This window comes from Vicia villosa, linkage group LG3, assembly GCF_029867415.1.
Source record: "Vicia villosa cultivar HV-30 ecotype Madison, WI linkage group LG3, Vvil1.0, whole genome shotgun sequence".
Classification (NCBI taxonomy): domain Eukaryota; kingdom Viridiplantae; phylum Streptophyta; class Magnoliopsida; order Fabales; family Fabaceae; genus Vicia; species Vicia villosa.
In genome coordinates this window covers 145,299,055-145,324,858 of record NC_081182.1, presented here as the reverse complement: position 1 = coordinate 145,324,858, position 25,804 = coordinate 145,299,055, and the positions used below count along the sequence as shown (strand labels likewise).

Below are 25,804 nucleotides of genomic sequence, written 5' to 3'. Positions count from 1 at the left end.
GGAAGCATATGGCCAATCATGAGTGTAGAACACGGAACGTGCAAACCCATGGATGCGGTCACAGTGAGTAAGGATCCATCCCTTAAAACCAATAAGAAAAAAAAGTATTAGTAACAAGTGTAAAAGGAAAAAACTAGTTTGTAACTTAATAGTGGGATTTGGAAATTATTGTAAGTAGGGTGCATGAACCAGTCATCTGCCTTGTCGTCTATTTGCAACCTTCATTCAGCAACTGCCCAAGTATGCAAACACATCCAAACTCATCCAAATCATATAAATAGAGTCTCCAAACTTGTACACTAACCTATTTGAGCTATCTAATGCATTAAAATTAACCTATTTGAGCTTATACTTATTCAAAAATCAAAATAAACTAAATGAGAAACTTACACTAAAATGTGTCAGTGAGGGTCTAGAGTGCTCTCATGTTGAATGCAGTAGGTAGAAGGAGTTAGGAATGGTGAGAAACACATGAATGTGGCTTCAAAATTCTATCTTGAGTGTATACTGGAAATTGGTTGAGAGGTAGAGAGAAATTTTTGTTTTTTTGAAAAATGAAGAAGAAGAAGAGGGAATGTCTAGCGCGACCTTTAAATATGTTCATCTAGTTCGGAGATGCATCTCCGAACTAGTTTTTCTATTTATAAAAAAGGTATGATCGGAGATACATCTCCGAATCTACCCTTAAAATGACTTTGGTTGTTCATCTCCAAATTTTATTTTTTAAAAAATGAAAATGCATCTCCTAGAACAAGAAACATTTTTGAAATTTCCCGAAAGCCTGGAAAAATGTATAAAGATGGGATGGAAAATTGCCTTTGATAAAGTAAGTTTTAAATTTAAAAATTAAAACTAATTTCGAGGATCTTCCATATTTTAAGTAAAATAAGCATTTTATAAGCTATTAAGTCTATGTTTGGTTTCACGTTTGAGGTGTTTAGAATTGATTTCAGACATCTAGATTTGATTTTGAAGTGTTTGGTTGATCTCGAGTAGAATTGATTATGCTTTCCAAAACTGATTCTACTTGAAGCTAGGATTTGTAGCTTTTGATCAAACGTGATTTTTACACTAGAATTTATTGTTCAACTCACTTTTGCAAAGATTTCTCCAAACATAAATCACTTTACCTTTAACTCAATTTTATCCAGAATCAATTTTACATAATCCATTCACTTAAAATCAATATTTTTCACCGCAGAATCAAACACACACTAAAAATTATTCCCTTTTTACTTATTTTACAAACCAACATTAGGTGACGCATAATAACTATCTCTAAATATGTTATCCATTTATACATGATTAATTAGGATTATACATTTTTTTAAAGTAATAAAGATTTTATTATATTTTTCAAAAGGTAAATTATTAGTGATTAATTGTTAATATATATTTAGATTTTTTATTTAGATTTTACTACAAGTCAACTTCAGAAAAACTTTCCTCTACAAATTGTATACTTATGAAGAATCAAATTAGAGCTCAAGTCAATCGGACGACAAACACTAGATCATAGACCACTATGGAAGAAAGAAGAACCACACACACTTTCATCCTAGACATGAATCTCGATCCGGCCCCTTGGTTAATTCAAATGATATGGTTTTGAAATCATTCTATGATGGTGCAAGAGATCCCATTAATCTACCCAAGAACTATTTCCAAGCAAAAAATAATAATTTTTTCCTCCACTTCTTTCACGTTTGGAAATACTACAACAAAAAATAATGTCATTACGGGCCCTCCAAATGGTTCAGAACTCAACATGGAAAATCATTGAAAATCCCTACCATCTAAAAAAAGGAACTCACGAGGAAAAAGCTAGGATCCCTAGGAAGAACTACCAATCACACCAACCAGCTAGGTCATAAGTGACAAATAGATAAGAAAATGACTCGATGAAAACTCCGCAAAGCAGGCACAAGGTAAGCTCAGGATCCATAATCACCTTTGTAAGTATGATAAGTAATCTAAGAGGCGGTGAATTAGATTTGCTGGATTTTTCTTATTGTTTTGCAAGATTTCCTATCTTTTAATTTTTTGAAAATGAGTGATATTGTTTATCTAAACTTGAAGCAAGGAATAGAAAATTAAATGCATAAAAATAAATAACACACTAGGTTTATACTAGTTCCCTTTATCAACCAAGAATGCATCTAGTCCTTTCACTCCTTGGAGGATTTTCCCCTATGGTTAGATATTTGTACAAGTTTTCAACAAGACCTTCTTACGAATATTCTATACCCAAACCCAAGAAAGAACCATGCTTTCTTTACAATATCTTATAACTACAACATTAGTGATTAAGATAAAACAAACACTTTGAATAAATTTGAATAATTTTGGTCTTGGCTTAAATTCAAGTTTAATCTTTTCATCTTCTCTTTCATAATGTTCAATCCAAACTAAATGTATTTCAAGTTCTTAGAATGAATGAAGAAACTTTTGAATAATTTGAAATTGATGAAAAAAATTTCAACTTTAAAAATTGATGAACACTTTGAAAGTTTGCTTGAACTGATATGAAAATAAAATTTGAAAAGAGGTAAATTGTGTTTTTGATGTATTGACACTTATATACATCCTAAAACACCCCTTTAAAATTGTGCATAAGTTTAAAACTAAAACATGAATCATTTCAATGAGTTGAAAACATTATGAATATGAAAAGAGACATGACTTCATCCTGGTTGTCGAATGCCAACATGTGGATGTTGATTACCACTTCTTCCAACATTAAAATTTTCAAATTTATATACTAGTAGTTGAATACCAATATGTGGTAGTTGACTACCACCTCTTCCAAAAGTGAAAATATGAAAGTCTTTGACTTGTTAGTTGAATATCACTTCTTGGTAGTCGACTACCACTTTCCCTTTTTACTTAAAAGTGCATTTTTAATCTATGACTTCAAGAAATGTGATGAATGATTATGCAAAAAAGATAGATGGAGTGAGAGATGATTTTTTTGAGCAATTGAAAGTTTTATATCATGAGGGTTTGTGTGATGTTGCTAAAGAATATTTTGATAAATTATTTGAGGCTAGAACAGGTCACTATGCGCCGGTTTTGGATTTGGTTCAGCCGGTTATCACTACGGCCGATAACAATTATCTTACAGCACCTATTACAAAGGGGGAGTTGCTTACGGCTTTAACCCAGATGCATCCGGATAAGGCTCCTGGTCCGGATGGTTTCAAACCGGCTTTTTACCATAATTTTTGGTCTTTATGTGGCGATGATTTCTTTACTGAGGCTAAGATTTGGCTGGATAGAGGTTTCTTCCCTTCATCCCTTAATAATACCAACATTTGTCTTATTCCGAAATGTGGGAATCCTAGTAATATGAGGGATTTAAGGCCGATTTCTTTATGCAATGTGGTGTACAAAATAGTATCAAAACTTTTGGCAAACCGATTGAAGAAGTTCTTGGATAAGATTATTGGGGAAGAGCAATCGGCTTTTATGGAAGGAAGATCTATTCTTGATAATGCTATGGTTGCGTTTGAAATTATTCACACTCTGAAACGTAGGACTTTGGGTAATAATGCACAGTTGGCTTTAAAGATTGATATTAGCAAAGCCTATGATAGAGTGGATTGGGGTTTTTTGTGTGGTATGTTGCAACGATTGGGTTTTGCGGAATCTTGGGTAAAGTGGATGATGATGTGTGTTTCGTCGGTGAATTATTCTGTTCTTGTGAATGCTGATAGTGTTGGACCAATTCAACCAGGAAGAGGATTGAGACAGGGGGACCCCCTTTCCCCGTATCTCTTTATTCTTATCACTGAAGGGCTCTCTACTCTTATTAGAGGGGCTGTCGCTCGTGGGGATATTCATGGAGTCCAGATCTGTAGGGGGCACCTAGTGTGTCCCACCTACTTTTTGCTGACGATTGTTTTTTATTTTGCAGGGCTAATTTGATAGAGGCAAATAATCTCATGGAGTTACTTAATCTTTATGCAGATGCTTCTGGGCAGGAGATAAATTTGTCGAAGTCAGAGGTGTTCTTTAGTAGGAATCTTAGCAGAGCAGGCCAAGAAGATCTAGCAAACATTATGGGAGTGAAGCATGTGTTAGGAACTGGTACTTATTTGGGTCTTCCTTCCCTTATAGGGCGGGGAAAGAAGGCTATTTTTGGCTATGTGAAGGATAGGATTTAGAGGAAGATTAATTCCTAGCGTAGTAGACCGTTATCCAGAGCAGGAAAGGAGGTAATGATAAAATCGGTGTTACAATCTATACCGTCGTATGTTATGAGTCTTTTTATCCTACCGGAAGGGATTGTGGATGATATCGAAAAAATGCTTAATTCTTTTTGGTGGGGAGGAGGACAAAATAATAGGGGTATTCGGTGGATGTCTTGGGACAAAATGACAGGGCCAAAGAATGATGGGGGTATTGGTTTTCGTGATCTGCGGGCGTTCAACATGGCTATGGTGGCAAAGAGGGGTTGGCACCTTTTGTCAAAACCTCATTCTTTAGTGGCAAGATGCTACAAGGCGAGGTATTTTCCTAGAACAACCTTTTTTGAAGCTAAATTAGGTAATAATCCTAGTTTTGTTTGGCGTAGTATTTGGCAAGCCAGGATTATTTTGTCTCTTGGATGTAGGTGGTGTATTGGAGATGGAAGGAACATACCGGTGATGTCCTCACCTTGGCTTAGAGGAGGAATAGAAGGGTGTGTACAGAGGCCCCAACGGAGAGGAGTATATGATATTACTATTCATGATCTATTGTCACCAAATGGGAAATTTTGGAATGCTCACGTTATAAGAGAGTTGTTTGATTATGAGATGGCAGATATTATCCTTCAGGTTCCGTTAGTTGAAGATGTGGTGGAAGATAAGTGGAGGTGGACTCACGAGCAAAGTGGGTATTATAGTGTCCGGTCGGGGTAAATTGTGGAGAAAGGAGCAGGAGAGTGGGGGTTTTCATAGTGTGAATGGGGATTGGTGTAGTCTTTGGAATATTAAGGCTCCTCCAAGAGTCAAGCATTTGCTTTGGAGAATTTGTAGAGAGTGTCTTCCAACTAGAGCTAGACTTCGTCAACATTATGTTTTGTGCCCGACATCGTGCCCGTTTTGTGAGCATCCGGTGGAGGACACTTGGCATGTTCTTTTTGGGTGTGAAGTTACTAATCATTGTTGGAGGATAGCCGGCCTATCCAATGTTATTGATCCTCGGTTATCTACTTTCTCTGACGCTTCTGCTTTGATTTTTGATGTATGTAGTCATGAAGATAATTTGACGGCAGGAAGGGTTGCGGTGATGATCGAAGTATTGTGGAGGAATAGAAATAATTTGATTTGGAATAAGGAGAGTGAGGAGTATTCCAAACTCGGGTTATATGCTTTATCTGGATGGCAAGAGTGGCATATGGCTCAAGAGAATGTTAACCGTGCTTCTGTTCAGGTTTCTAGTGTAAGGTGGACTCCGCCGAGGATTGGTACGGTAAAGTGTAATGTGGATGCGGGTTTTAATATTAGTCGTGGCACTTCGAATCGTGGGTGGTGTGTGAGGAACAACTCGGGTGCCTTTATGGTAGCAGGTACCGCGTGGGATTTTGGTCTCTCTCCAATTCTTGAGATGGAAGCTTTGGCCCTTAAGGAGGCTATGCTTAGTGCTATTGATTTGAATTTGGATCATGTCATTTTCGAGAGTGATTCCCAAAGCGTTACTCAAGCCATCTATTCCAATAACACTGGTATTTCTGAGTTTAGATGTATTATTTCTTCCATTAAATCTTTGTTGTCCACTTTTTCTAACTTTGAGGTAAAGTTTGTAAAACGCCAAGCGAATTCGGTTGCTCATTCATTAGCAAAAGCGGCCGATTCTTGGACTAGGCGTAGTTTGTTCTACACGATTCCTCTTTGTATTGAACCTTTATTATATAATGATATGAATTAAGTTTTTGGTTGTCCAAAAAAAAAAAAGTTAAAACAAAAAAACCAACATTAATGATACATCAAATTTGTGTCATTATTTTGAAAAGAACTAGACCCTTCTCTCAATGCCCATCGGTTCACTCAAAGAAGAAGAAGGGAAAGTCATTTAATTAAAACATTAACATGAAAATCATTTAATAACTTTCCATTCTCTTTCTCATAAATTCTTTCTCCCATTTTGCTACAAACAAAAACAAGTGTTAAAAGTTTGTAAAAAAACAAAGTAAACACGGTGGCAGCCGAAGAACAAAGAGCGGAGGATTCAAGTAAATTGCTCTCAAGAATGTCATATATGAAGCTTGGAGGATTCAAGTGACATGCTCTCAAGAATGTTTGGTGAATTGGTTGTAATATGGTAGAATCAATGTTGTAACAAATGGAACATTCTTGTACTCTTAAGAAGTGATGATACTTTGTAGAACTTGTAACCAATTTGATTTGAATCCTTGTTGCTTTTACAAGTCTTGAATGAATCTTCATGAATTTTGAATTTGCATGAATTTTCATTCTTTGATGAATATCCTTGAATCTTGACTTAATGGACTTTTAATCTTCTCTTGACAAGTGAATGAAAAGGTCTTGATGAAATCACTTGAAGCTTTAAGCTCTTGAAACTAGAGAATTATTTGAATTGTATATGATACCTCTTAGACTAACGAAACTCCACTTAAAAAGTCCATTGCCGGTGTAAATCGCAATTAGAGGTCAAAGGTGGTCTATAATAGTCCAATAGAATCCACGATCTCCTAAATGCAATATGACCTTAACATCCTTAATTAAAGAGAAATCATCTGAGCTCCTTGATTCAAAGTTCTGTCTAGTAAAGAAACAAAAACAGACAATAAGCACACATTTTTTGGTATTTTAGTTAATGGTTAGGAAACATAGTATTTATAAATAAATAGAAATACAAACAAAGAGGTCTTGGTGATTCCCCTGTAGGTGGGCTCAAAATGAGAGAGGCACAAGAGAATCTCGCACATGATCTTGATGTGATTTAAACAGAGCCTGAGATGCATGATCTTAGGGTCAAAAATTGGGGTATGACAGATGCCCCTATTTAAGTTTCTTCTATCCGGAGATATGAAGATTGAAATCTTCGTCTCGACGTGATTGAAGAGACTTAAAAATAGAATACATAATTTTTGGCCCTAAGATGCCATGCAATGCTTATGATTATGAATGTAATGCACATGACTTCCATGAGAGGGAAACAGGACACCACTGGGGAAAGAACACAGACTCCGCTGGGGGAACGAGACTTTGCTGGGAAAAGAAACTTTACTGGGGAAAAAAATTTGCACCAGAAAGGTTAAAGCATCATCTTTCACTAGAGATGAAAGAATACAAAAACTTTTACTGAAGGTCAACTACCAGCTTTTACTGAAGGTAGAACGGCAATACACCGACTCAATAGTTGAACGTAAACTACCAACTCATTGGTTGAAGGTAGGGAAAAAGAATTACCGACTCAATAGTTGACGGTAAACTAACTACTCAATAGTTGAAGGTAGGGGAAAAAGAATTACCGACTCAATAGTTGACGGTGAACTACCAACTCAATAGTTGAAGGTAGAGAAAGAGATTAAGATGATCGAATCAATGGATGACGATAAGCTACCAACTCAATTGTAGAAGGTAGAGAAAGAGATTAAGATTATCGACTCAATGGATGACGATAAGCTACCAACTCAAGAGTTGAAGGTAGAGAAAGAGATTAAGATTGTCGACTCATGAGATAGAGCTGGATGCAAATGAGCCTCAGAAGAAAGGTAAGTCTATTGCATTAAAAGCTAATTATAAAAAATGCACTAACGCTTTTCAGGCTGAAGAAGTAGATTCTGAAGAATCAGAATCAGAAGAAGATGATGAACTGTCCATGATCTCCAGTAGGGTGAACCATCTCTAGAAGAGCAAGCAAAGGAAGTTCAAGAGCTTCAGAAGTTCAAAGAAGCCTGAAAGAGGAGAATCTTCTGGAGGCAGAAGATCTGACAAGAAGAAGGTCATCTGCTATGAGTGCAATGAGCCTGGACACTTCAAGAATGAATGTCCAAAACTTCAGAAGGAGAATCCCAAGAAGAGGTTTCAGAAGAAGAAGAAGAAAGGTCTTATGGCAACATGGGATGATTCTGAATAAGAATCAGAATCAGACTCTGAAGAAGAGAAAGCAAACCTTGCACTGATGGCCACAGTAGATGATGGATCAGAAGCTACAACAGAATCAGATTCTGAAGAGGTATTTTCTGAACTATCTAGAGAAGAGTTAGTTTCCAGTTTAACAGAACTTCTGGAACTCAAGGCTCATCTTAGTATCAAATACAAAAAGCTGAAAAAGCAATTTGAATTTGAAACTAAGAAGCTGGGAGTGGAAAATTTTGAACTGAAGGAAAAAGTTTTAAAATTATCCAAAGATATTGGATCTCCCTCTGAATCAGAAAAATCCATTCCTAGCCTCAATCATATTCTGAAAGAACATGACTTGAGCTTCAGAAAGTTCATGTCTAGAAGTATTGGCAGAAGTCATCTTGCTTCTATGATATATGGTGTTTCTGGAAACAAAAGGTTTGGTTTTGGCTATGAGGGTGATACCTCACATAAATTTGAACTTGTTGATGATTTGAAAATCACATACAAGCCATTGTATGATCAGTTCAAATATGGCCACTCACATGATATTAGGCTCACTTCACATGCACAGAGTTTTCACACTACACACACCAAGAAGCATGTGACACAATATAAAAGATATCATGCTGCCAAACCTAAAGAATATCATGCTGTTCCTCCTGTTACTTATAATGCTAAACCCAAGTTCAATCAGAACTTGAGGAAAACCAACAAGAAAGGACCCAAGAAATTGTGGGTACCTAAGGAGAAGATAATTTCTGTTGCAGATATCCTTAGCAGCAAAGAAGACAAAGCAAAAAATGTCATGGTACCTGGACTCTGGGTGCTCGCGACACATGACGGGAAGAAGTTCTGTGTTCCAAGTCTGGTGCTTAAGATTATTGGCTCTGGAACCATAAGTTTTGGTAACTCTCCTTCCATATCTAATGTACTTCTTGTAGAAGGATTAGCGCATAACTTATTGTCCATAAGTCAATTAAGTGACAATGGTTATGACATAATCTTCAATCAAAAGTCTTGCAAGGCTGTAAGTCAGAAGGATGGCTCAATCCTATTTACAGGCAAGAGAAAGAACAACATTTATAAGATTGATCTTTTAGATCTTGAGAAGCAGAAGGTGACTTGCCTTATGTCTGTTTTTGAAGAGCAATGGGTCTGGCATAGAAGATTAGGTCATGCTAGTTTGAGAAAGATTTCTCATATTAACAAACTAAATCTGGTCAGAGGTCTCCCAAATCTGAAATACAAATCAGATACTCTTTGTGAAGCATGTCAGAAGGGCAAGTTCTCCAGACCTGCATTCAAATCTAAGAATGTTGTCTCTTCCTCAAGACCGTTAGAACTTCTGCACATTGACTTGTTTGGACCAGTCAAAACAGCATCTGTCAGAGGGAAGAAATATGGATTAGTCATCGTAGATGATTATAGCCGATGGACATGGGTAAAGTTCTTAAAACACAAGGATGAGTCTCATTCAGTGTTCTTTGAATTCTGCACTCAGATTCAATCTGAGAAGGAGTGCAAAATCATAAAGGTCAGAAGTGATCATGGTGGTGAATTTGAGAACAGATTATTTGAGGAGTTCTTCAAAGAAAATGGTATTGCCCATGATTTCTCTTGCCCTAGAACTCCACAGCAAAATGGAGTTGTAGAGCGAAAGAATAGGACTCTACAAGAAATGGCCAGAACCATGATCAATGAAACCAATATGGCTAAGCACTTCTGGGCAGAAGCAATAAACACTGCATGTTATATTCAGAATAGAATCTCTATAAGACCTATTCTAAATAAGACTCCTTATGAATTGTGGAAGAACATAAAGCCCAACATTTCATATTTTCATCCTTTTGGATGTGTTTGTTTCATTCTGAATACTAAAGATCATCTTGGTAAGTTTGATTTTAAGGCACAAAAATGTTTCCTTCTTGGATATTCTGAACGCTCCAAAGGCTACAGAGTATACAATACTGAAACATTGGTTGTAGAAGAATCAATCAATATCAGATTTGATGATAAGCTTGGTCTTGAAAAGCCAAAGCAGTTTGAGAATTTTGCAGATATAGATATTGATATATCAGAAGCTGTAGAACCAATAAGCAAAGTTTCAGAAGCTGAACATCTCAGAAGCAAAGAATCAGAAGATCAAGTTGCTGCATCTTTAGAGAATCTCAGAATTTCTGAAGAGCCAACAGTCAAAAGATCTTCTAGACTCACCTCAGCTCACTCAGAAGATGTGATCCTTGGGAAGAAAGATGATCCTATCAGAACAAGAGCATTCCTTAAGAACAATGCAGAATGTCAATTAGGTCTTGTCTCTTTGATCGAGCCAACTTCTGTTGATCAAGATCTAGAAGATCCAGACTGGATAATTGCCATGCAAGAAGAACATAATCAGTTTACAAGGAATGATGTATGGGATCTTATTCCTAGACCAAAAGGATTCAACATCATTGGTACAAAGTGGGTGTTCAGAAAAAGCTCAGTGAGAAGGGAGAAGTGGTAAGAAACAAAGCCAGAATGGTGGCTCAGGGATATAGTCAGCAAGAAGGGATTGACTATACAGAAACCTTTGCACCAGTGGCCAGGTTAGAATCTATTCGTTTATTAATTTCCTTTGCCACTCAGCACAACATCACTCTGTATCAGATGGATGTTAAGAGTGCCTTCTTAAATGGTTATATAGATGAGGAAGTCTATGTTCACCAACCTCTTGGTTTTGAAGACTCTAAGTCTCCAGAACATGTTTTCAAACTTAAGAAATCATTGTATGGATTGAAGCAAGCTCTTAGAGCTTGGTATGAAAGATTAAGTTCTTTCCTTCTAGACAATGGTTTCACTAGAGGACAAGTGGATACGACTCTCTTCTGCAAAACATCTAAGAAGGACATCTTAATTTGTCAAATTTATGTTGATGATATTATTTTTGGAACATCTAATGCTTCACTTGGAAAGGAGTTTGCTAAGTCTATGCAGGCTGAATTTGAAATGAGTATGATGGGTGAACTCAAGTACTTTCTTGGGATTCAAATCAATCAAACTTCTGATGGAACTTATGTTCATCAAACGAAGTATGTGAAGGAACTTCTGAAGAAGTTTAATCTTTCTGAAAGCAAAGAAGCCAAAACTCCTATGCATCCAACGTGTGTCCTAGGTAAGGATGAGGTAAGTAAGGAGGTTGATCAGAAGTTGTACAGAGGTATGATTGGATCTCTTTTAAATCTTACTGCTTCTAGACCTGATATTCTATTCAGTGTTTGTTTGTGTGCTAGATTCCAATCAGATCCTAGAGAATCTCACTTAACTGCTGTTAAGAGAATTCTGAGGTATCTGAAAGGTACTACTAATGTTGGCTTAGTCTACAGAAGATCTAAAGAATACAACTTAGTAGGATTTTGTGATGCTGACTATGCTGGAGATATAATTGAAAGGAAGAGTACTTCTGGAAGTTGTCAATTTCTAGGAAGTCATCTGATCTCCTGGTACAGCAAGAAGCAAGCTACCATTGCCCTATCAACAACAGAAGCAGAATATGTTGCTGCTGCTGGTTGTAGCACACAAATGCTCTGGATGAAGAGTCAGCTAGAAGATTATCAAATATATGAGAGTAACATTCCTATCTTCTGTGACAATACTTCTGCCATATGTTTATCTAAGAATCCTATCTTACATTCCAAAGCTAAACATATTGAGATTAAACATCATTACATTAGGGACTATGTTCAGGAGGGTGTTCTCTCTTTAAACTTTGTGGATACAGACCATCAATGGGTTGATATCTTTACAAAACCCCTTGCTGAAGATAGGTTTAAGTTCATTCTGAAAAATATCAGTATGGATTTATGCCCAGAATGAGAAGATGAGAAGATCTTGTGTATGGGTATATTCTGAAATGTGTTAGGATTATGTGTTTATAAGAAGTTCTGATAATAATCAGTTAGAAGTTCTGATTCGGTTATTACTAACGTTTCATTATCTAAGTTGATTCAGAATCTCTTTTAAAGTAAAACAGCTGTCACCAGTTTTCCAGAAAATGAACACGTGTTTACTATTTCTGGACAAGCATGCGTGCAGTTGAGAAGACGCCTCCCTAGGTAACTGTGCAAATCATTTCATTTTGTCACTTTATCTCTCCTAACGTCATTTCTCATTAAATGCATATTGATGTCATGTTTTTTTAATCATTTCATTAAACCATACTGCATTTATTATTTTCTTTTATTCATTTTTTTAAATACCCTCTTCATCTTCATTTCATATTTTTTACTCCCTCTCTATTCATTTGTCTCTCTCTTTGCATTCATCGCACGAACCCTAGCGTTATTCTGAAACCAAGCATTTCACCATGAATCCTTCACCATGGACTCCCTCAGGACTATTGGGACGCCTAGGTTCTTTGGAATTATTCAAGGACCTGTCTTCAATGGTATTGATCTGTTAAGGATGCAACTTATCAGAGATGTAACTTCTGCTCCTTCAAGCTTCCCAGATATTATGTCTAGAAGAACTCCTGTGGAAGGCTTTGCTACATTGTTCCAAGCAGAACTTCACAAGGCTGTTAAGTGTTACTTGGAAGCTTCTGTTAGAACTCAATCTTCTGTTGATCCTGCGTGGATTCGTGGAAGAGTGCTTCCTTCTCAAGCTGATCTTCAGAAGAAGGCTCAGAGGAAGCAAGAAGCAAGGCTGAAGAGAAAGGTTGCAGAAGAAGCTGCTAGAGAAGCTAAGAAGCAGAAGGTCACTTATGACCCTCTTAAAGTAGATTCTTTTGAAGCTATAAGAACTGGTAACTTCTCCAGGCAAGTATATAAACCTCCTCCTTCTGAACCTCAGTCTTCTACCCAACCTCCTCCCTCTGAACCACAAAACACCTTCACCATTCTAAATCCTCCTCCACCATCTCTTTCTACACTTGTCTTAAACCCCACTCCACTAAATGTTTATCCTCCCACACCTTCTGATATCCCATCATCATCATCAATCCTCCCCACTGATATACCATCCTCATCAACCATCTCCACAGATATTCCATCTTCTTCAACCACAGCACCTCCACCTTCTATATCCCATCTCCTTCCTACCAGAAAATCCAACCCATACTGGCTTCTCTACCCAAACTACAAATTCACCTTCAACCCTCATGAACCTGAACCTCATATTTACCTGGAGTCGTTCAGAAATGAAGTTATCAGTCGGCTGGATCTCTTGAAGGATGTCTTCTTCAATTATCTTGATGATGTTTCTACTAGAAACCTCTGGAGAAGCTTTCGCCAGGATTTTCAAGTTGGAGTTATGGCTGTTCAGAAGAGACTAGTGGCTGCTGCTCTTGGTTATGCTGGTTATTTTCTTGAGGTTGATAATGGTGTCTATCATCATCCCATCAGAAACAGGAGAGTTCTTGAGGAGAAGATATTTGTTGATGAACTTGTAGAAGCAAGGATTGCTGCAGAAATGGAAGCTAACCCCTGCAGAGATATGGTGGTATGGAGACCTAAGTATCCAGTTCTGACTGGAGACTTCAAATTTTTGTTCGACTTTCTGAGGGAAAATCCTTCTGAGAAAGACCCTAACTTGGTCATTCCAGAAGTTGTTGACCCACCAGAAGTTGAAGGTCCTTCTGCACCAAAGAATCTTGCTGCCATTCTTCAGGCTCTTGAGAATGGAGATTCTGATCTGCCTGCTGCAGAATATGAAGGAGATGCTTCTATGGAAGAAGCTGATGCTGAAGATCATCTTGTTGAATCTGTTCCTGTTGAGGAAAATCAAGATGATGATCTGATTATGGAAGCTGCGGTTCAGAATGCTGTCCCTCTGGACAGAAGTTGTGAAGCTTCTTCTGGAGAACCCTCTCTTCTGGTGAAGACTCTAGCGGTTATTCAGAAGAACCAAGCTGAGCTATCTTCTCGCATGGACGCGCAAGATACTACCTATGCTGAGTTCCGCACTTTCATGGAGAGGCAGCCTAAGAGCAATGCTGGGATTCACGACATGCTGGCCAAGATTATGTCTAAGCTAGGGTCGTCTTAGTCTTTGTGTCTTAGTAGTTTCTCTTTGTTTTTGCATCTGCTTTCTATGCATCCTCCTTTGTACTTCTGACAATTATCCTTCTGCAAATCAATGAATATTATCCTTCTTTCTCTCATATTGTTTGTTTTTTCATCTGAATCTTTTATGTTTTTTGATGCTATGACAAAAAGGGGGAGAAAATGTGATAAATGATCTGATTTATATTATCAGTTGCTGGGAGAAAGTCTCCACATTTCTAACAAGAATTTTCAAGTTCTGTGTCTTTGAGTGTTTTGCAGGAAGTGAAGATCTTCTTAAAAGCTCAACATGAGAAGCAAAAACATGTGGAAAAGCAATTCTGTATGGAATCAAGCTCATGGAAATTGAAGCAAGCTGAGTGCTGTAAAGCTTCAAGATCAGAAGCAAGAAGGAAGAATGATCTGATATTCTGATGATAGAATATGCTCTAACTCATTTTTATTCCTTAGATGTTCTGATGCATGTTTTTAGTTCTAAAATATGCTCTGAAACATTACTGTTTGCTCTGATACATAATTATATGTTCTGATACATATTTTATGTTCTGATTCATTCATGCTCTTACTGTTGTCGTTTAGTTTGTTTTGTAACATTTCAGGATGTAGAGATGCTCAGAAGATGCTCTGGTACATTCAACAATGTTCTGATACAATCTGGCATGCAATGATTCAAGAAGAAATTCAAGCTCTGAAGTTGTCCTATGGAAGCAAGAATCAGAAGCTGTGAATGTTCTGAAGATCTAAGCATATGTGATCGTCTCAACTGAAATGAAAAATACTCAGGGAAGTCCTTTATTTATAAATTTCTTCCAGTATTTATTTCAGGGGGAGATTGTTAATCTCAGGGGAGACATATTCACACACTATGTTTATATGCTTATGCTATAGCTGTGTAATTGTCTTTAGCCGTCTGAAATTCTGATTGCAAATTCATATCATTTATATATGTTTTTGTCATCATCAAAAAGGGGGAGATTGTTAGAACAAGATTTGTTCTGATCAATATTCTTAGTTTTGATGATAACAATGTATATGAATTTTGTATGAGATAATGTGGTACTCTAATACTATGCAATTTCCATTTCAGGAATTATATAAAGAGTATGCACTAAATCAGCGCAAGAAGCACTAACTCAGAAGGTTCAGCATGCAACATCAGAACATGGTCTGGAAAGACATCAGAAGATGGTCAAGCAGAATCAGAACATGGGTCTATGGAAGCATCAGAAGAACTTGAGATCAGAAGCAGAAGCACTGAAGTTCTCATGGTATCACGCTCAGAAGCACTTCAAGGTCAGAAGACAAGAAGATGCTCTGCACCAAGCTGTTTGACTCTGATGATATTCAAACGTTGTTCACACAAACATCAGATCAGAAGCAAGTACTAGCTGGCAGGCTACGCTGACTGACAAAAGGAACGTTGAAAGCTAAGAAAGGCAATGTCAGTAGACACAGCGAAAGCAAGGCTCGAGGTAGTTGACAAAAGAGTGAAACATTAAATGCAATGCTGTACGGAATACGCAAAGCATTAAATTCTCCCAACGGTCATCTTCTCAAACGCATATAAATATGAAGTTCTGATGAGAAGCTAAGTTACGAATTCTGAATACAAGACTCTTATGCAAAAACGCTGAAACGCTGTTCAAATTAAAAGCTCTCAAACTTCATCATCAACCTCACTATATTGCTGTTGTAATACTTTAGTGAGATCAAGCTTAAACTTAAGAGAAAATCACAGTTGTGATAATAGCTTTATAAGAAGCATTGTAACTCTTAGAATTTGTTTACATTAAGTTGTAAGAACTAGAGTGATCAGGTTGTTGATCAGTATACTCTAGAAAGTCTTAGAGGGTATCTAAGCAGATTGTTCTTAGAGTGATTAGGTTGTGATCAGTATACTCTAGAAGACTTAGAAGTTGTCTAAGTGGAAAACCATTGTAATCTTGTGTGATTAGTGGATTAAATCCTCAGGTGAGGTAAATCACTCCAAGGGGGTGGACTGGAGTAGTTAGTTAACAACGAACCAGGATAAAAATCATTGTGCAAATTGTTTTTATCTTACAAGTTTTAAAGCTACACTGATTCAAACCCCCCCTTTAGAAGTGTTTTTCTATCCTTCAAATGACCCCTCAGTTTTTATGATAAACGAGATAATGAAGGCGCTAGATTTTATAAATAATAAAAGTGCAGAAACTGGGATTGAACTCATGCCATAATAAACCTTTACCTCGGTTCTTTAAAAAACGAGGTGTTAAGTCATTACTTTCATGACGCCCTTCGTTACCTCGATTCTTTTCCCGAGATATAACGTGTTTCGCGACCGACGTTATTTAGAAGCGCTTTTTTTAGTAGTGTAGCTGCATATAAAATACCATTTATTAACAAACAACACAAACAACATCAATTACAACATCAACAACATACAACAACAACATAGATACATTGTAAATTAAAAAATTATTGTATCATTTAGACCAATAACATCCACAATAAAAGGATGGTAAAACTCAGGAGTCAGGTGCAAACTTGTGTTAACAACAACATACAACAACAAAAATACCATATCGAACAAGAAGAAAATTGTATGAACATCATGTGAAACATAACAACATACACGAAAACGAGAGATTAAGGAAGAATAAGAATACCTATCAATGAAGAACAATATTGACGACTATAATGTAGAATAAGGAAGCTAATGACGAAGAAGAAGAGATAATATGTATGCTAGGGTTTTGCTGAGAGAAATGGCGATATATATTGTATAACACTCATTGTAGTGAAAAAAAGTAGAAAATTATTAGAGTTCGGAATCGAACTCTCTCACACTCAATGAATGTATAATCACGGTTAATTGTATTGACTGTAATGCAATGTTTCTCTTGTAAATATAAAAAATAAGACGCATTCAAAAAGGATGTATTACCATGCTTAACGGTAAAAGTGTTGTAATTTAGTTTTACCAAAGGTATATTTTATAGTAGTGCAAACTCTGAATCAATAAGAACTAAGTTAGATTAGAGTTTGACTTCAAAGTTCAATGCCCAGGAGAATAATTAAATGCAGAAGTAAATAAACTAATACACAAAATATCTGGACTTGTTATACACTTGTTAATCATTCAAATATCATAATCTTAAACTTAATTGTCCCAAGATCATTCTCAAAAACATAATAATATAGAATACTTACAAAGATAATCAAAATTAAAATAAAACTAATTTAATTAATAATTGTTTTATTCGTTTTATTATCGAAATAAACACAACTAATAGTTATTTTGAAAAGTGTAAAAAACTAAAAAACACCTAATAGAGGGTTGGAGTAACAATCAATCAGAAGAAGAGGGAAACCGAACTCTCTCTCTTGTTTCTAGTTTACATTACACGTGTGTATGTCTATTTCCCACCATTCAATTCCACGTGCCTCTCTCTCCATTCCCATCTCCTTCTCCACCACCTCTTCCTCTCTCTGTTACTCTCATCATCATTCCCAATCACACAACTCAAAACACCTTTCTCCTCCCCCATGCAACCATGTTTTCTTTTTCATGCAAACACATTTCAAAGCCGGGCCTAAACCTACAACAACATTGATCAACATTCTATCTATCACTAACATTATTTGGCTATAGTTTTCTACGTTAACATAACATAATCATGGCTGGGAACGAATGGATCAATGGCTATCTTGAGGCAATACTATCGACCGGTGCATCAAACATTGAAGAGCAGAAGCCACCGCAAGCTGCTCTTAGAGATGGAGGGCATTTCAATCCGACGAAGTATTTTGTGGAAGAAGTGGTGGCGAGTGTCGATGAATCTGACTTGTATCGCACTTGGATCAAGGTGGTTGCTACACGTAACACGAGGGAGAGAAGTTCGAGATTGGAGAACATGTGTTGGCGTATTTGGCATCTTGCACGCAAGAAGAAACAGGTTCTTTATATCTTTATTTACCTTTTTTTCTTCTTTCTGTAATGAATATAACAGGCAGTATTCATAATAGCTTCAATATAGGTGTAACATTTGTATAATTTCTTGTGTAGTTGGAATGGGAAGATTCTCAGAGACAGGCGCATCGAAGATGGGAGAGAGAACAAGGACGCCGCGAAGCGACAGAGGATTTATCAGAAGATTTATCAGAAGGAGAAAAAGGTGACAGTCTTGGGGAGATGGTTCAATGTGAGACTCCAAGAAAACAATTTCAGCGCCAGACTTCTAATTTGGAAGTTTGGTCTGATGATAAAAATGAAAAGAAGCTTTACATTGTCCTCATAAGGTATCACCATTCACAGTTTAATGGTTGTTAATCTAGAAATGTGAGAAAATTTAAGGGTTTGTTCATGCTATAATTTTGCACTTTTGTTCCGCAGTTTGCATGGATTGGTTAGGGGAGAAAACATGGAGCTTGGTCGAGATTCTGATACCGGTGGACAGGTACTTAACAATTCTTCTCGTATAAATTTAAGAAATACGTTTGAATGTCTTTTATACATCTAAGTAATGTTTGAAATATTGTATTGTCAGATCAAGTATGTGGTGGAACTTGCTCGCGCACTAGCGAAAATGCCTGGAGTATACAGAGTTGATCTATTTACACGCCAAATCTCATCGCCAGAGGTTGATTGGAGCTATGGAGAACCAACAGAAATGCTAACTGTAGGTGGAGAGGATGATGATAGCATTGGGGAGAGCAGTGGTGCATATATCATAAGAATACCATTCGGTCCGCGCAATAAATACCTACCGAAAGAGCTTCTTTGGCCATATGTTCAAGAGTTTGTGGATGGAGCGTTAACGCATATCCTCAATATGTCAAAAGCATTGGGTGAACAAGTCGGTGGAGACCAACCTGTTTGGCCGTATGTGATTCACGGACATTACGCTGATGCTGGAGATAGTGCTGCTATTCTTTCCGGTGCTTTGAATGTACCTATGGTTCTGACCGGTCATTCACTCGGAAGAAACAAGCTTGAACAACTTCTTAAGCAAGGACGCCAGTCGAAGGAGGATATCAATTCAACGTATAAGATGATGAGGAGGATTGAAGCAGAAGAACTTTCGCTTGATGCTGCCGAACTTGTTATCACTAGTACAAAACAAGAAATTGAGGAGCAGTGGGGACTTTATGATGGATTCGACGTCAAGCTTGAGAAAGTACTGCGTGCTCGTGCTAGACGTGGTGTCAATTGTCATGGTCGATACATGCCAAGGATGGCGGTAATATGTTAACTGATTTGGCCTTAAAGTTTACTTGAGATTGAATGTTCAAATTATAACATTCTTAGCTGCTCACAGGTTATTCCTCCTGGTATGGACTTTAGCAATGTTGTGATACAAGAAGATTGCCCTGATGTTGATGGAGAGCTTGCTCAGCTTACCGGTGGCGGTGGCGGTCTTGAAGGGACTTCACCAAAAGCAGTGCCTCCAATTTTGTCAGAAGTGAGTAACTAAGAGCCTGTTTACTATCTAACAATATTTTCAAAGACATTGATTATGGATTTTTTGTTTTTCGCAGGTTATGCGTTTCTTTTCAAATCCTCACAAACCTGTGATATTGGCCTTATCAAGGCCAGATCCAAAGAAGAACTTAACCACTCTGTTAAAAGCATTTGGAGAAAGCCGTCCCTTAAGAGAACTTGCTAACCTTGTAAGTTCACCTAATTTCACTTTCCCTCTCAATGCAAAATTATAAGCGCTTATTTGAACTATTTATCCGAACATGGTTTTAGAAGGACTGATATGTTTTCAAACAGATGCTCATAATGGGAAATAGGGACGACGTAGATGAGATGTCGTCCGGGAATGCAAGTGTGCTTGTAACAGTGTTGAAGTTGATTGATAAGTATGACCTTTATGGGCAAGTAGCATACCCTAAACATCACAAGCAGTCTGATGTTCCAGACATATACCGATATTCGGCAAAAACAAAGGTATATTGTTAAATAGCCATACTAGTTTACAACACTTAAACTATTATGATAAGCTAATAATTTGAAATTTCTTTCAGGGTGTTTTCATAAATCCTGCTTTGGTGGAGCCTTTTGGTCTTACTTTGATTGAGGTAGGTTTTAATTAGTTAGCGACTTGGGTTAAAGTGATTTCTTTTCTTTTTTCAGTCTGAATTTGTTCATGATCATGCAGGCAGCAGCACATGGGCTTCCAATGGTGGCCACTCAAAATGGGGGACCTGTCGACATTCATCGGGTATATGAAGGCTTTATCTTTATACTAGTTACATGATCAATGCAAGAACCTTGCACCATGTTTTAGATTGAACTAATTTTAAGGATAAGTTTGAAAATCATAAAACTCGCATTTATATGCAACAGTCACTAGTCACAAAGGTTGCTGTAGTATCTTACAATGCACGCAAGTCGTGTCTTGAATCGATACAAAATTGAACCGATTCAATGTGACTGAATCCCTAGTGTGTATATATTTTGAACATGAATCTCATTATGTCTCTTTTAATGTATTAGGCTCTCAACAATGGTTTGCTTGTGGACCCTCATGATCAGCAAGCAATTACGAATGCATTGCTCAAGCTGTTGTCAGAGAAAAACCTATGGCATGAATGCAGAAAAAATGGTTGGAAGAATATACACCTATTCTCGTGGCCTGAACACTGTCGTACGTATTTGACTCGGGTCGCGGCATGCAGAATGAGGCATCCACAATGGCAAACTACTACACCAGGAGACGATTTAAATGTCGATGAATCGTTCAGTGAATCTCTTAAAGATGTTCAGGATATGTCACTTAGGCTCTCTATTGACGGAGACTTGGCTGGAGCAAACGGTGCGGGTGATATGCAAGATCAAGTTAAGAGGGTACTAAGCAAGATGAAGAACTCCGATTCTGGCGGTTTGAATGAATCTTCTGAGAATGTACCTGGAAAATATCCTCTATTGAGGAGACGTCGTAGATTGATCGTTATAGCAGTCGATTTGTATGATGATAACGGAGCTCCTGATAAGAAAATGATCCAAATAGTTCAAAAAATTATTAAAGCTGTTCAGTTAGACCCTCAATCTGCAAGAGTTTCGGGATTCGCTTTATCAACGGCTATGCCGATACAACAAACAATAGATTTTCTTAAATCTGGCAACATCCAAGTAAATGATTTTGATGCTTTGATTTGCAGTAGTGGAAGTGAACTTTACTATCCCGGTACTTACACCGAAGACGGAAAGCTTGTTCCTGATCCGGATTATGCCGAGCATATCAATTATCGCTGGGGTTGCGAAGGTTTAAAGAAAACCATTTGGCATCTTATGAATACCGCAGAAGGTGGAGAAAATTCTTCCACCTCCGTCGAAGAAGATTTGAAATCAAGTAATGCACATTGCATCTCATACAAAATAAATGGTCTTAGTAAGGTACATGATGAAATTCACTAGAAAATAAACATTTTAGTCCTTGTAATTATAAGGCCAAGCCAATTTAGTATTGTTATTTTTCAGGCAAAGAGAGTCGATGACTTGAGGAAGAAGCTTCGTATGCGAGGCCTACGGTGTCATCCTATGTACTGCAGGGGTTCATCATATATGCAGGTTATTCCACTCCTTGCATCTCGAGCACAGGCGCTCAGGTAAATACTAATAATAATTGCAAACACTGGTTTTATAATCGCAAACAATGCCTTAGTATTTAGTCGTAAACTGTTTACTATTCACTCGTGTTAGGTATCTGTTTGTCCGATGGAGACTAAACGTTGCGAACATGTATGTGATTCTTGGAGAAACCGGGGACACTGATTACGAGGAATTGATATTCGGAACGCACAAGACGATAATCATGAAAGGGGTGGTGGCTAAAGGTTCAGATGATAGACTTAGAGGTCCAGGAAGCTACCAAAGAGATGATGTGGTACCAGATGAGAGTCCTCTTGTGGCATGCATTAGTGAACCATCTGAGGAAAAGATTGCTAATGCTTTGAAGGAACTATCTAAATCTCAAGGGTGATGATGATGTCAAGTGCTAAAGTAAATAACAGAAATGTGTAATTTTCTTATACTCTGCTTTATTACATATTGTAAAAAGAAACAAAATTTGTACTATGCATATTAACTTTTTATATTATGAAGCACATAATCTGGGTAAAGGTATATACTTAGTTTTACTTTGTGATATAATGATTTTTGTTACTATTTATTATTGTATAGGATAACAATGACCAAGTTCTATCAAAGCTGTATAAACTGCTGAATGTTTTTTTTTTTATGTTTGGTATGATAAAAGAAACTCTTATGAGATTGAAAGCACATGAATTTATAAGGGGCAAATTAAAATAATAAAAGACAAAGGATGCAGCTTTCTTTAACAAAAAAAATAAAGGATGTAGCTTTAGTTTCAACTAGATATATGAAGATATGACATGAATAGGTTAATTTTGAAATATTATAATAATGGCAAAGTTAAGTTTGTCAGAATTTGAAATTTAACCTTCTTATTAATTGGTGTTTAAAGTTTTATTTATTTTTGAACTAGTCATTTTTCTATATATATTTAAATTTTATTCAACATTTAATTTCATATTTTCTTAAACTTTTACAAAAAAAATTCTTTTTATTCAATTACTGAGTTTGGACATGTAATCAATCTGTTTATAAATAACATCATCATCATTGTTCTAAATCTCTTTTCATTAATTCATATTCTGGTTTTCTATCTATAGTAAGGTCTATATCGTTTGGAAGTATTATTTCGGTACCTTTCAAATCACTTATGAAAGGATCTTTCAAGACCAATGTGAATGTTTGTTTGATTCTATTTCTTTTACATGCAACGACTATAGACATAGTATACCCTGATGTTGTCAATCTAGTCAATGAGGAACCCGATGTTGTCAATCTAGTCTATGAGGTACTTGAAGTTGTTGGTCCATATACTAATGTACCAGAGGTTGGTGAATCGGGTGCTCTTAAACTCGGTGTTGCAAAAGTAGTTGTTGTAATTGATGTAAGTAAGTATTTTAGCCACGAACTGAAGTTTATATTACGAGATGACATATTTAAATGGGTTCGTGTTGAAACAGTTAAATTAGTTTTGGTATAGTTATTGAGAGATTTAACTCTGGTTTTTATAGAAGAAGAGTTTCTATTGTGTTAGATTTGAAAGAGGTGGTGAGTACAAAGAAACAAATAGAAAGCTAAAACGTGATGACACAGAATCAAGACAAATGTGGATGTTCATCCGGGTTGTGTGGGTACTCTCTAACTTTAAATGTTAGAAAACTTATTGTGTGTGGTGTGCACAATCATGACTTGGATTGTAAGTTAGCAGGTCATCTTATTGTCGGTCGTTTGAATATTGAAAATGAGAAAATTGTTGGGATGACAATGAGAGATTTTAACTTTCTACCCCCTCAGTTATACCTGACACCCCCTTATTTCTTTAATGACAAAAAGGCTCTTGCTATTATAATGTCTAAAAAAATTCACTATGACCAAAGCAGTAAAAAAACAAAATTTTCGGTATGAGGTTTTCGCAGTTTTCAGTCTAATTTGCGTTTTTACCGGAAATAGTGTGGGGGAAAACAAAATTTCCAAGGAAGAATTACTGGAAATTTTGAAAATTCCGGTATTTATTTGGTAAAAAATACAAAAAACTTACTCGAAATTCGTAAAATTTTGGTGAGTAATAAAAACTTCTAGAAATTTGTAAATTTTCGGTACATTGGAAATTTTGCCAATATACAAAATTTTCGGTAGTACATAAAAATGTTTTACTTATGTGGTCTAGAACCGGCAGTGTCTTCTACGAGATCATGTACATATTTTACGCAGTTCTTCATTATTGACGTTGTATGTTTCTTATGTAACAATTTCAAATTTTAAAGGTTTTTCTGTCTATGATATTGATAGTTTACTCTTTATATGTTGTAATTGACATATTTTTAAGTCCCGATCTGAAGCTTTAGCATTGGCATAGACTACTAGTAAACGACATGATATCATTGTTGTCACTGTTCATTCGGATAGTGCTAATGGGAAGCGCGGGAGGAAAGATAGATTGATTATGGGTTGTGAGAGAGGAGAAAATTATAAAAGGAAGAATGCATTTGAAAGGAGAAATTCCTTAGAAGGCATTTATAGTATGAAAGTTAAATGTCCCTTTAGGTTGAGATTTGTGCCAAGTTGTATCGGTTGAAAGGTGATTGTTAGGTGAGGGATGCACGATCATAGATTGCCTAAGGATTTAGAAGGCCTTGACATATTGAACCTTCTATTCAAAAATAGTTTGTGAATGACAATGACGAATTACAATATGGCTCCAAGGTACATAGTTTGTGCTTTGAAAGACAAAGCTTTAGAGAACCACACGAGTGTTACCCAGGTGTATAAAGCTAGAGCTACATACACTACAAGCTAGATAGGTCCCTTGACAGAAATGCAGATGTTGTCGAATCTTATTCATAGAGAGAAATACATGTGTTAGACTAGAAATAGGGGCGACTCAAATGTTGTTGCAGATATCTTTTGGACACGTCCTAATTCAGTAAAGTTGTTGAATATGTTTCATTTGGTGTTTTTTATTGTACATACAAGACAAGTAGGTAATCATACATGTATCAGATACCACTCCTTATTAACAAATGCAAATTTTGATTTAGTAGCTTTTTTTAGTGCATCGAAAAAACATACAGGTACCAGATAGGTACCAGATACCACTGTCTGAGATTGTTGGTGTTATGTCAACAAAAATGACGTTTTTAGTTGGATTTTCCTATCTACCATATAAGAAAATAATATGCTTTGGAAAACTCTATAATACCCTTTTTGATTTACACTATAAATTTGAATTTTTGAGGGTATTTTTTGTCTTAAAAATGTTGCCCCAAATTCATTTAATGCTAATTTGTCTACATTTTCTGATTGGCCGAAAAATATGGCATGCTCTTTGGAAAATAATTCATTTCCATTCTCCATGTTCACCCTTTCATATTCTGTACACGTTATCTTCATTTGTAATCAGATGTTCTTTTTCATTACCAATGCTTATTATGCTTTCCCTCTTTTAATTCTTCCCAATACAATTGAGTGCATATAGAAGTAAACAAATTATATCTCAAACTTTTTCTGTCTCAAAATACTTCATCTTCGTTTTCTCTATCCCAATACGTGTACTATCTTTTTTCTAAACCCTTGAACTTCATATGTTTTCTTGATGTTTAATATTTTCTTCTACGTTTTGTTAGGTTTTCCTTTCCATTTTTTTGTTTTAATTTTTATTTTATTAAATCCTTTTCTCTAATCTTAACAGGTAGACCAATAATATCTAAAAATATATTATTTTGCGTCTTTCTTCTTCGTTCCCCTTTTGTTTTCTCATTCTCCTATTAATCGTTTTTCAATAGTAGGTATGCGTAACATCTATTTCATTATTGTTGAGAAAATAATTTATGTTTTTTTATCAATTTTTATTAGGGTTCATGTTGAAATAATGTTTCCTCTTGTTTTTCATTTGTTGGAGAGGTTTATTGTGAGCGTGATTGTTTTTATTCTTAGTCAAATTGAAGGTAATGTTATTTTTGTTGGTACAAGCTGTATAGTCCGGTTTTATGTTTGTGTGATTTTATTCAGAAACATGCAAAACTTTCTTCAACCAACAAATGATTTATTACTTCATGACCATTCTTTTATGAATATCGTTTTAATGGTTTTTATGGGTTGTGATTTTT

The 25,804-nt window shown here is 36.3% G+C and overlaps 1 protein-coding gene across 1 annotated transcript; it reads left to right on the top strand.

Moving 5' to 3' along the window:
* Positions 1–17,538: 17,538 nt before the first annotated feature.
* Positions 17,539–22,225, top strand: LOC131656772 (probable sucrose-phosphate synthase 2). Its single transcript, XM_058926387.1, has 12 exons — positions 17,539–18,054; positions 18,165–18,397; positions 18,492–18,555; positions 18,646–19,338; positions 19,417–19,560; positions 19,637–19,768; positions 19,875–20,051; positions 20,129–20,182; positions 20,263–20,325; positions 20,601–21,500; positions 21,585–21,712; positions 21,807–22,225. The coding sequence occupies exons 1-12, from the start codon at positions 17,776–17,778 to the stop codon at positions 22,084–22,086; spliced, it is 3,147 nt and encodes a 1,048-aa protein (XP_058782370.1). The 5' UTR covers positions 17,539–17,775; the 3' UTR covers positions 22,087–22,225.
* The last annotated feature ends 3,579 nt before the right edge of the window (positions 22,226–25,804 follow it).

Coding starts and splice junctions, on each gene's coding strand:
- LOC131656772 (XM_058926387.1), top strand. CDS start 17,776: ATGGCTGGGAACGAATGGATCAATGGCTATCTTGAGGCAATACTATCG. Junction 20,183..20,262: donor TTGGTCTTACTTTGATTGAG/GTAGGTTTTAAT, acceptor ATGATCATGCAG/GCAGCAGCACATGGGCTTCC. Junction 20,326..20,600: donor GACCTGTCGACATTCATCGG/GTATATGAAGGC, acceptor TTAATGTATTAG/GCTCTCAACAATGGTTTGCT.